The sequence below is a fragment of the Bombus vosnesenskii genome, unplaced genomic scaffold (genome assembly GCF_011952255.1).
Source record: "Bombus vosnesenskii isolate JDL3184/JDL3185 unplaced genomic scaffold, Bvos_JDL3184-5_v1.1 scf7180000013267, whole genome shotgun sequence".
Classification (NCBI taxonomy): domain Eukaryota; kingdom Metazoa; phylum Arthropoda; class Insecta; order Hymenoptera; family Apidae; genus Bombus; species Bombus vosnesenskii.
The window spans coordinates 844,405-856,772 of record NW_022882927.1 but is presented as its reverse complement, the minus strand read 5'-3'; the positions used below and the strand labels follow the sequence as shown (position 1 = coordinate 856,772).

Genomic DNA, 12,368 nt, shown 5'->3' with positions numbered 1-12,368 from the left:
ATTGTTGGTCGTGTAACGAGTAACTCCGCTATGTTCACGAGAGAATATGATACACTGTTTCGACATCGAATTTTTTACGCAACCACGCCTCTTCGGCACGAAACACCCGGTCGCCTGCCTATCCAATTTCTCACTCCTTTTTTTTATTCGCCTACCCCCACCCACTCCCGATCACTTTTTTCCCTAACACTCTACAAATATTTGAACGCCGGCTACAGCCCCGCCGAAAGAGCATTCGAGTCGAGTGAGCTTTCGCGTCCCCAGGCCAATCACCGTTCACCGATTCTAATCTAAGCCAATGCCTGGGTGCGCATTAAATGTCAAACGTTATTCGTGCCTCTGTTTCGTGATGCCGACGGCGACGACACCGATCGACGTCTACGTCGATCGCGGTATTGTTGCCGGTGTTCTGTCAGACAGACGGTCGAAAACCACCGACACGACTTTCACAAACGTTTAACGCTGCTTTTGACATGGGCCCGTTTTCATGTATGCGGTTCGCGGCTTACATTTGCGGACCTCGCGCTACCATATCATCTAATTATGCGGTGAAACGTAACTGATTCATCGATTCGTGGAATAAAGTCACGTAGATTAGCAGCTTTAAAGAATGCACAACAAAATAACACGCGTGTCGTTTACGTATACGATTGTACAGGAAAATTATAGAATCGATGGTTTAGCGTGTGGTTGCGTTAAACTTTTCGCTAAAATTTTTTCGAAGGAAACTAATATACACGTTAGAAATAATTGATCGCGTTAAGAATCAACGTTGTGACGCGTGGTTCCCGAAATATTTAATAAATATCGATCTATATCGTGGTACACGTCGCATTCGAGCCCGGCACGATGGGTAAGTTGGAGAACGGGTGGTCTGGTTTTAGGATTGATGAGCCAAGCAAAGCAGCGGAGCCATGTGGCGAGCTACATTACCACGGCGTTATGCGCTGGCACATTCACGTGTGCTGCTGCATTAATTGATGTACGTCTCTGCATCAACACCGATCCGCCTTCTCGTGAGAACCCGTCATGTGTTCTGTTCAACGTTTCCGATACACAAACGCACACCATACATATAGGATGGGCAACGTCAACGCGAAGGAAGCTCCGATCGACAGGAAGACAGGTAAATGGACGCGAAGCCACCGATCGAAGGTACATCGTTTATCCGAGATAATAAATTTCGCTCGGCAACTAGGTCGCATATTACGTGAAAACGGCATATCCTCCTCTGCGCTCCGCAACATCGATAGTCTATGCAAAATCTTCCCAACGATTATTTATCGTGTTTTCTATTTATAGACCGTAATTGAATTTCGAAATTGCGTCATAGATTTCATCGAGATGTGTTCATATTCGGTGAAATATGACAGTGTTTATAAAAAATCCATATTTTCATACAAAATTGATAACACAGCGATAGATAGAAATTTCTTCGTTTCTGCAAGTTAAAACGTTGAATCTTTTTCGATATAGGTTCCCAAATGGTTGAAACACAGATTAGTAAATTATAGAAAAGTTCCGCTTCAAACGTCGACATTCGTTCGTTTATGTGTGCGTACTACCACGCGTTGCTCTCGATGCAATAGTTAAAATGTAGGAAGTACATTTTACCGTGTGAAACAGCCGAGAACGCGAAGGGAACGAAATTACACGGAGAGACCAATACCTTGATTAAAACATCGAGAAATCGTTTGGCACATCCGGCAGGAGCGCCGGAAGTTTCAAGTTAACGGAGGAAACAATTCATTTTATCGCGTTCCACTTGATAAAAGTCGAAAAAAGGAAGAGTTGAAAATCCCTTCGTAATAGGTATAGGATCGATCGAAGTTGGATTTAACCCCGTTATCTGCCGGTTGATAAAGACTCGCGGGATTCGTGAAACACGTTGAAGCGCAGACCGGAACGTAGACACGCCCGCTATCGAGCAGCTGCGTTTCTTCGCGTGCGCTCACACGTACGCGCGCCTAATGCCCTTCGACACGTATGCGTGCACACGTGTACACGTGCATTCGAGCTCAGTACGTATGCAAAAGCGGGGCGAGGAGGTACTATTGTAAACGTTCCGCGTACAGCCTGTACAACATATGGGTACATATAACGTAACGGTTGCGCATATGCCGCCAGAAATAACCGCGCGTAAACAGACGCACGAAAATCTTTTACGAGTTCGATGCGTGAGCGAACGAGCGAGCGACCGATATAAAGAGGGCCGGTGCATGAAAATTCGCGGTCGCTCGTAAACTCGCCTAGATCCATGTATTTTCGTACCCGTCTATCGGAACGTCTATATAGCCGGAATCGGCACCTCGTTTTTACAACCGTGTTACGCATTTTCTGCGTTAGCTTGGTACGTTGTGCCAACGATTTCGTGACTAGATTCTTGATGCGTTTAGGAAAACACGATATTCCAAGTATTTTCAGATTTCATTCGATAACACGGTGCACCTTCGTCGAATTATCGCCAAGGGCTAACGCGCGATCGCTTTAATCTTCAAGAACCTCAACGGACTCGTTCGTTCGTAGAAAATAATCGACCTGATTAATTCAATCCCAGATACATTGGTATAATTTGCATTAATTTGCACGAATAAGATTCTCACTCACCATTTGTAAGTCGTTCCGACGCGACGATACAACTTCCACTATATGAACCATTGGTAACAGTTTCGGCTCGCGCGTAAACAATGTCGCAAAGAAGAACGAAAACAAACTAGGCGATATCCCGAGATGAAGTACACCTCAACCCCGCGATATCACCGCAAAATTAACGAGATCTATCGAATAAAAGCGTAGTTCACTGTCGTGTGCGACGACACGCGAGTACAATGCGATGCGACGCAACGATCACGGCGCAGGACGACACGAACGTATTTAATTCGTCGCGCATCCGCGCGCCTCCGAGAATCTCCGAAGCGTCGTTTTATATTGCACGTGTTTCTGCCCGCGATTTTCCACTGCATGAAAGGAGAACCGGGTTGGCAGCCTGTCTCCGTCTGTTTTCCACCTTCTTTCTCTTTTCTTGTTTTTTCGTGCACGTTTTCGCCACGATATTCCGCGAACACGTATACGAATAAAGTGCGCGGGCTTTTCGCGCGAATGTCCGGGGAATATGTGTGTGCGTAGACGTGTGCGTAGACGTGTGCGTAGACGTGTGCGTCTATGTACGTACGTGGTAAAGCGTCCTTTCGGGATAGAAAAAGAGGGACAGAACGCGCGACGAGAGTGCGAAGGAGACGGGAAGGACAGAGCGCTACAGATAAAACCCCGAACGCAGCTCGTCCGCGACTGATTCCCCAGGCCTACACGCACCCTCTAGTTTTCTCCCTTTCATCCCCCACTACCCACCCTCCCGGCCGCTATCCCCCTTCTTCCTTTTCTCTCCCACCCTCCTGTTCCCTTCTAGCCTCTCGCCCATCGCCCCTCTGCGACCCTGTCGGCCCTTTCTCCTTCCGATGTCCCCCTCTTTGACTCTACGCACCCTCTGAGAGAAAGCTCACGCACCCTCGTAGCAGCCGATATATGTCCTTCTCCCTCTCTCTCCCTCTCTCTCTCCCCTTCTCGCTCCCTCTCTCTCTCTCTCTTTTCTACCTCCTGCCGTCTCTTCCTCCTTCTCGTTTTCCGTCTGTCTCTCTTATTCTGCTGGAAATCCCTTGCTATCCGCTCGTCCAACCACCTCGCCACCAATCTCCCCCGCCTCTTTTCCCTTTTGCTGCTTCTACTGTTTCTGTCCTTGTAATTCACCCTCTGTCTTCCTTCCTAACTGAGCCTTTCGATTCCACCGTCCTTCTTCTTTCGATCGTCTCTGTCTATCTCGTCTTATATCGATGAAACCCCATAGTATTTGGCCAATCAAAGAAGCGCGCGGGCGCTTTCTAGGACCCCATGTTGGTGTCCCCGAAAAAGAAAGAAAACCGGGACACGGCCAGGCAAGCGAAGGCTTTCGAAGGTACTAAGGGTCGGGATTCTATCCCTGGAAAGGAGGTATACAGCTATGTATGTGTGTCTCTATACACAAACACATATACCACGTGTATACGTGTATATATATATATATATATATATATATATATATACGTATGTCGTACGCGCAAAGGGAGACTCCGACCGAAGCCGTAATAGGAAAACGTTCCTCGTGGCTTAGGTCTTCTTCGTGAGATGAGATGAAATGATATCTATTAGCACGGATCACGACGGCCTCCGATGCGAACAACTTTCTTAGCCGAAGACATTGTTTCGACTATTTTCTTCATCTTTAACAATTAAAATAACCATTTCGATTTCAGTTATCCTTCATCTGTTAGGTCTGTCGGAATGTTTCATCGGTTTTGCTATCCTTAGAACTATATCACATGTTCGTTTTCTTTGTGAACTGATGTACAATAGTTCGTATCACGTTAGCCATACTCCATCTTTTTGGTAATTTATTAACTTTCTTTGAAAGCGAGAACGTCTCGCAGAAAGCGATATGACAATCAGAATCTCTACAATAGATTGCTTTACCGCGAAAATACGGTTTTGACATACTTCGAAAGCAATAGAATTGCTTACTGCATTATTGCTTTGGAATCAATGAGTTGGTGTCAATAAAGTTTCAAACGAACAAAGTACAGTTTTTACGTTCGTTTGTTCTGCTGGCAAAGTGTTATCAACGTAACTCAACTTGGGTCGCAAGAATTTTAGAAATATTGAGATTTTGTTTGCAAAACATCGAAAAATGTAGAAGTAATCTAACGAAAGAATAGGAAATTTCAAACATTTAGATACAAATATTTCTGTCATGACGCGATATTACGTTTTTAAAGAGATTTATCTATCTTGAAAACAATGTTTCTTTTACATCATTTAATAGAATATGCACGTATAAATATGCGTGTATTCCAAATGGAATAAAAAATATCGAGGAAATAATTTCTTTCTCTCGCCGATAGGTCCCAAAAGAGAAATCGTATCGATGGCATTATGACATCAGAGACTAAGCTATCAACAGATAAGCAACGTCGCAGAAAGAAACGTTGGACGTAATTTTTCCATTCTATAGAATCAAATATTCATTTAGTGAACAAGTTGATGGATATTCGTTATACGGTTTCTGCAACTTGAGTAGATAGATTTCGGGTAAACTCGTAAGGATGCTGATCGTATTGCGGCAGCACTATGAGCATTAAAATAGAATATAGAAATTTATGTTAAATCAACGCATGTTGTTTTCTAATTTATACTCCTCCGCTGCTATCACTTGTAAGAAATGAAAGAATGAGAAAGATTGGTCGATGAGGCGACGTGTTATCTCGAAGCGAAGTTATTCGTTTTACCGAAGGTCATTGAAATTTCCCTCGTTATCGGTGTGATTCCGCTGGGAGATACGTTTTCCCGTGAACTGGGAACCGTATAAGGAGATAAACTCGGATCAGAACGCAACGAAGGAAAAGGGAAATATAAAGCACGCGAATGGAGAGGAAGAACGCGAAAGGACCTGCAGTTAACCTCTCGACTCCCGCCCCCCCTCTTGCCCCGGGATTTGTTGGTCCAGAAGGACCACTCGTACGTACATTCGCAAAACTCTCTACCGACTTCTCCTCGCTACCCTTTTTCTCCGCCCTCTTGGCATCTCCCGTAGCTCGCGTTTTTAAAGGGCGCACAAAAGCCACCGGAAATTGCTCCCGGCTCTTCCGACGTTACGGACGTTCTACGCCTGTCTTTCTCTCCCACAGCTTCTTCGTTTTCCTTCGTCCTCTGCTGCTCAGCAGCCAGTCTTCCTTCTCTTCTGTTTCTCTGCCCTTCTTCCTCGTCTTTTTTCCGCCATCGACGATTTCACGAGTAGATACCTACTGAGGCGGCAAGAGCTCCGATAATGGCGGATTTGGATAGCGGCCGTGCTATGCCGCTTCTGCACCAATTCGGCCGTAGATGAAGCGTGCGGCCTATGCCACGACGAACGATCCACAGAGACGAAACTGGCTTTAACGAAGCACGATCTCGTTCAAGTATATCGCGCGAAAGATCTGTCTATCAACGTGATACATCGAATCGTATCGCGCCAACGAAACTACTTCCAATGTGATTTTCTGTTTGTCGCAGGATCGTAAACCCTAAAATTTAGCGCGAAATCCTTCTCTGTTTCGCGTGCTGACAACTCGCCGATTTAATCCTACGTTTAGTGAATGTTTCGATCAATTATAATAGGGCAATCCGTAGAATTGGTAAACGATAGAGGAAAAACGTGTACGTACCTAGTATCAATTTTGAGCGTTCGCCTCGGTATAATTAACGCGTTATCGCGAGCTGAAATCTTCATCGTATTCATTTATTCACCCTTCCATTCGTTATTCGTTCTTTAATCGCGCGATGCAAAAGAACTGGAATATTATTTTTGCGTTCGGAAATTACTTCTTTCCCAGTAACAGTGCAAATTGACTTTATCAACGGAAATATCAATGAGACGCAACATCTTTGGAAACTGTTGACAAAATATTTACTTAGCGATAGGAGAGAAGATGGGAATAGGCAGAGAAAGGGACCAAAGTGAAAGTTGGTAAGGAAAACTTGAACGAACCAGGCCGCGTTGCTTTTTGATGACTTCGGGGAACTTCATCTCGAGAAGATGAGACCTAAAAAGGACTTGGAAACTTAAATGTTGATATGGAAAGTAAGAGATCTGGGGCGTTATGGATTAAGCGATCAATCCCCTTGGGGGATGACAGACAATTTGCAACCGTGAAATATGACAGAATATGTTTCATCACCTTTCCTCCATGTAATAATCTTGGTTATAGCTATCGTACGATCTCGTACAACGCCGATTAAATGAAATATAAATTTGTCTCTTTAAAAACGTTGGTTTAATTCGCTTAATTCGATAGAGAACAAAATGGAAAACGAAGCGAACGAAAATTACTGTCAACGAGTGATCAATTCTTCATCGTCCCAAAATATTGACCGATCTCTTTATTTGGGTATTAACGATGTTTCGAAGATGTATATTTAACAGTTTTGACAAGCGATCGATATACGTATAAGCCAGGAATATGCGGACAGAGAATGGAAGGTATATACATTAACTTAATTAATCAAGAGATATTTATATTTTTCGCGTGATAAAGCTGATCTTGTTGACAGACATCCGTTTATGTCGACGCAGACACAGGTTTCGTGATATTTTTTCCTGACATGCGAGGACAAACGTTCGAAATACACGACGCCTCGACTACTACTTACTTGCTCGCACTAACTGGATAGAGAATCCTGTGACGTAATCGTACACGATCGATTACGTCACTGGGTGGCAGCTCAATGCGAAGTCGATCGATCTCCCATAAATTACGGATGATCCTCCACTAACTATGAGACGTCCACTCATCCCCTATCAAGCACGGCTCGCCTGTCGAGTTGCGGGTGCAACGACTAAGCCCTCTATCTGACCCTTCCAGACCCTTTTCGTCTCACGAATCTTCATCGGGATCCACTCGGCTATGTCATACGCATTCGTCCTAATAACTGGTATTCGCGTCTAAACCATTTGTTCGGCCGGAGCCTAAAAACCCAAGCGTTGAGATTCTTTTCGATACGAGGACCGAGTACTTGCGCGAGTTTACGTTTTTTCTTCCGTTTTATTTCTTTTCATTTTTTCCTTTTAGTTCATGGTTCGAAAAGGGATAGTTTGAGATATCTTCTCGACACGTACGATCCATCATAGCCTTGTAACTGATAGAGATATTTGCGCATAGCGTTGCTTTACGTTTTTGCAGGCAATATTTCAGAAAAATTGCAGTTTGAATCGCGGTGTCGAGTTTGAAAGTATAGCACCAACATCATGACTTTTTTTCCACCCATTTGTCACACATATACGTCTACCATAAATCCTCGGTTGGTGGTCAAATTGCGCTGAAAATTATGTTCCGTATAGGATGCGATTCCCAGGATAATTATTGAATTTTTCAAAAGCTCCGGGGAACTGAAAAATTGATACTTTCCGAAAATTGATACTTTCCGTGATAGATCGTTCCGGCGTTCGAAAAATCGCGTTCGAATACGTGTACGAACTGCCAAACTGTATCGATGTGGCGCGACAGTGTGGTAAATGCTAATACAGATATATCGATGCAAAGGAAGTAGATTTTAACGTTCTCAAGGGTGATATCGATTCCGTATAACCAGAAGTACCAGTCTCCCGAGGATACCGTAAAATCTGATCACGAACGATATTATCACGATACGTATATCCGAGGCAGATATTATTCATATACCGTGTACGCTTGTAAAGAAGCCACGGGCTATGGTGAATGTGCGCGTGGACTCGAGGCAACCCTCGTCGCTAACTCACGAGAGATCCTTTTACCGCGTTTCCCGGTACCCGAGTCCGCGATTAGCGACCCTCCGTAACTCGTTCCAGGGTACTCGTTCTACCATTCCTTCGGTCTATGACTCTTCGATGTCCTTCGTGCTACCCCGCTTTTCCCGATTCCCGTCTTCTTCGCTTTATCACACTCTTCGTTCGAATCTCTCTCCTTGCTCATTATTCCTTTAGTTGCCGTTTTTTAACGAGCACTTTATCATCTCCTTTCGTATCGACAAATCGCGAATGCTTATTTTTTTCAACGTTTCTCGGGATACAGTGTTCATTAACTTATGCCATTCGTGTTACTTTTCGTCGAACTTGGCGACGTTTCAGAAAAGCAAATACCTACAACGGCCTACGGCCGTTTCATATTTTCTTCTTCCGTAAATAATGCAACATCGGTATACATGGATCTCCCTTTGTTTCGTTCTAATACGCATCTCATAATCTCGAGTTTCAATGAAAATAAACGGGCGAGAACGGATCTCGAATATTCTATTTCTGTTCAGAGAGAAAGCGGCTGATTAGCCATTTATTCTGAACGAATACATTAACCTGTTGAAAGACCAAGCTCGAGCATCGAGAATGCTGCGTTTTATCTCAAAAGCCAGAAGGCAGAAGTGGAAAGCATCGATTACGATTGAGCTTCAGCCGGTGACCGACCGATTGAACGTCGAAAAAGCGCACCAGGGTAGAAAGGTAGAGAACGTTTCAAAGGGGAGAAAAAAATTAACAGACGCCACATGCTTCAAGGGTGGGCTTTAGGGAAAAAGAGAAGGGGAGATCTATGGAAACCTCGATCCAGGTGTGTTAAAAGTTTGGCAGTCTGTATGAGGTGGTATAAATTTTACGCTCACGTATTTCCAATTAATAATATTATTTGAATAATTATTCTTAAAAATATCTGCCTATAACGAGCGAAAACTTTTGTTACAGAATAGTACGATCTTTGTACGATACAAACTCGTATTGTATACAACAAAATCGTATTAAGGTGTAGCCCTATTCATATTTTAAAATAAACATTTTCATAAGACAATTTAGAAACAAGATATTTTATACGTAATTGTATTATCCGCATAAAATTATACACATCGAATCGAATCACAGAGAGATCAGAGCAAAATTATTTTCTATATTACGCGATTGTACCTCTTCTATTGAAACTTATAGTGAAACTACTACGATGCGAGCAGAGCAAGGGTTTCTGGAAATTCTATTCTCCTCGGAAGAATAGTCAGACTTCCTAAATTAATTAGGCTAAGCTGTGGTCTCGTTCCTTTCGTTTCATCCCCCAGATACTAGCGAGTATTGGCTATAAATAATGGAATTACGTAACTGCGTCACCATGAGGGGAGAACAAAGAATCATTTCGTTCCGCTCCCACTTTCTACCCTACTTCGATCTCTCTGTGTCGTCATGGCGTTTTACGATCTTTTCGTTCTGATATTATTTTGAAACACAATATTACACGCTTTAAAATATAGCACTAGGCATGTTTGGAAGATTAGAAGGAGGGCTAAAGGAAAATAACGTTCTGTTCGAGAGGTTTTGGGCTATCGGTAGATTCTGCATTTCGATAATTCCGATCGTCGTTCCTATTGTCGACGTTCTCGCCGTATTGTCAACTAAAATGAGCGTGTTACTTCTTAGATGAGACTTAACAAGCTATGTAATCGGCTTCTTGTACAAAGTACGTTAAAGTACCTTAGCATTTCCAAGTTCTTGCAGATGGCAAGGAGAGCTTAAAAATCGTAGTTCCAACTTCTTTTTCTTTCTTCCTGCGGAAAGTGCTTTAACGAAAGACGAATATTCTTCCTTCGTTTCCACACGACAATGGTTAATAAAGCGTAATACGATATCTTTTGTAAGTGTACAATGAATCACCAAAGTATTTTTCAACGTTTACAATTAGTCGTGTCTTGTTACAGTGTCGATGAAATACCAAAAAATTTATACAATATTTTTCGTAAGTGTGTAAATACTTTCGCATGTTGTCAGTGAAACTAGAATACGCAGATTGTATTCAATCTATTATCTACACGTTTCGTAAAGTACAATCTCTAATATCGATCAATTTATCGACGTTAAACGCTATTAGCTATCCTATACTATACTCTGATTATACTATATATAGTATATATATTGATTATACTATATATACTATATATACCATATATGTTATAATCAGAGTGTTAGTCTGCGGCTTTTAAATATATCGATTAGAATCTAAGGCGAATTCGGCTCTATTAAGCACCAGGGACGTAATACGAGAAAACATATGGCTTCGTATTAAACGATACTGATACCGACTCTAATTTCGAGTATACGCTAATCTAATTAACACAGATCACGCAAGTATTTCATCACGACCGTTCAATCTTTTTTCTAAACGAATACAGATCCTGATTATTTTTCGTTGAAACGATTTGCAAAGATAAGATTGCGAGCCAAAATTTAAAATAGAGCAGTGTTGTAGCAGAGTGAAGTGATTCACAGTTGGTCATCAAAGAAACGTATCACAGACGTATCGTTGTTTGTTCTGTGTTATCGCGAACAATTTTTAATAATTGATAATGGGAAAGAACAGGAAGCCAAAGGTTTCGGTTCGGCGTTAATTTCGTTTTACTTAGCGATTCCGTCAGCTTGGTGAAAATTGCGAGCGTCGAAGTTTGGTCAACGTTAACGTTACATCATTGTCGTTGTAATTAAATTTTTATACTCTTTCCGATAAACCGACAAACGAGGCCAATCGATCGCGGACATCCGCATATAAAAAATGCGCCACGTTGTTTCCCCTGCTAATGATGCGTACTCACGTGTAAGCTTTATTACGTGGCATACACTCGAATAAATTGAACAAAGAATCGATAATTTTCAAATTTCTGCCTCCTCTCCTTTAATAACTGCATCCTATTTTGCAGTCCGTTAACTTGCATTGCTCACAGCTCACGATTAGTTTTCACTCGACCATGTAAACAAGATAATTATAATTTATTAACTTCCCTTCTTACAACGTAGGCTATCAAGTTGACCTGACATTATATATACATAACACGTTATGTAAACCGTATATTCACACATTCACTATTTTCTATTTTATCTTGGGTACATTCAAAGCGATTTCGAAGTTGACGTCTTTATTTGATTAAGGATCGTAGCACGCCTGGTTGAAAAACATAAAAAAGGAAAATGAGAGAATAGAAATAAAACGAGAGAACTCTTTATATTCAACCGTAAAAATCGTGGTGGACATTGATCGATTTTTTTACATCTCGAAAAACTCGCGCTTCTTGAAAACCGTGCATTGACATCAAAGCCCCGGCGCCGCGTGCATGCAGCTTGCACCAGTCTAGTGTTAATTTCTCGTTAACCGGGAGAGAGAGAGAGAGAGAGAGAGAGAGAGAGCGAGCGACCGACCGAGAGAGAGAGAGAGAGAGAGAGGTGATCAGTTGTCAGTGACAGCCGGACGCAAGGGTGGTATTGTCGAGGTCGCGTGGCACTAGGGTCGCAGAAGTGGAAGGGATAGAAACGGGAAAAGGGGGTTGCTGCTGGGTGGCTTGAACATTGGAGGCTGCAATAGGGGTGGTTTGACAAGTCCGATTGCGCAACTCGGATGAGATCTTATCGGTGCTCGTGACGAACACTCGGGTTGCGGACAGAAGGGTGGAAGAATGGCGAGCAGTTGCCGAGGTGGTTCTCGACTTGGGAACGAGCTGGTCAGCAAGCAGCGTATCGAAAGGATAACGGAAACGAAGGAACATCGAAGAGGGTGTTCGTGTAGCCGATGGCGATGCAGGTGATGGTACACCGATACCGGTGGCCGCGGCAATGGCGATGGTGCTTGTGCGCCTTGCGCTGTTCCCGCGCTGAATTATTGAGACGCCACCAGATCGATGTCACAAAAGGAAAGCGGCCGTGCGGCTTGAAATGACGGGCTTTCGCGTCACTCATACATTATGCACGAGGCCGCTTCTACGTCCTGTGAGCTACGTGTATTCGTGGGTTGATACACAAAAAAAAAAAAAAA

At 43.0% G+C, this 12,368-nt stretch overlaps 1 protein-coding gene across 20 annotated transcripts in view; it reads right to left on the bottom strand.

The window, feature by feature from the left end:
- LOC117230806 (CUGBP Elav-like family member 4) overlaps positions 1-12,368 on the bottom strand; it is a 535,916-nt gene that overhangs the window by 71,247 nt on the left and 452,301 nt on the right. For 10 of the 20 annotated variants that reach the window (XM_033488610.1, XM_033488613.1, XM_033488616.1 and 7 more), the window contains exon 1: positions 934-1,086. The exons of 7 other annotated variants lie outside the window; for them this stretch is intronic. In XM_033488610.1, coding sequence (XP_033344501.1) covers positions 934-1,071 — 138 coding nt within the window. In that variant the 5' untranslated portion in view covers positions 1,072-1,086. Of the gene's footprint in view, positions 1-933; positions 1,087-2,607; positions 3,116-12,368 lie in introns of those variants that run through there. 3 more of the 20 variants (XM_033488619.1, XM_033488631.1, XM_033488628.1) reach the window with 2 other exon arrangements.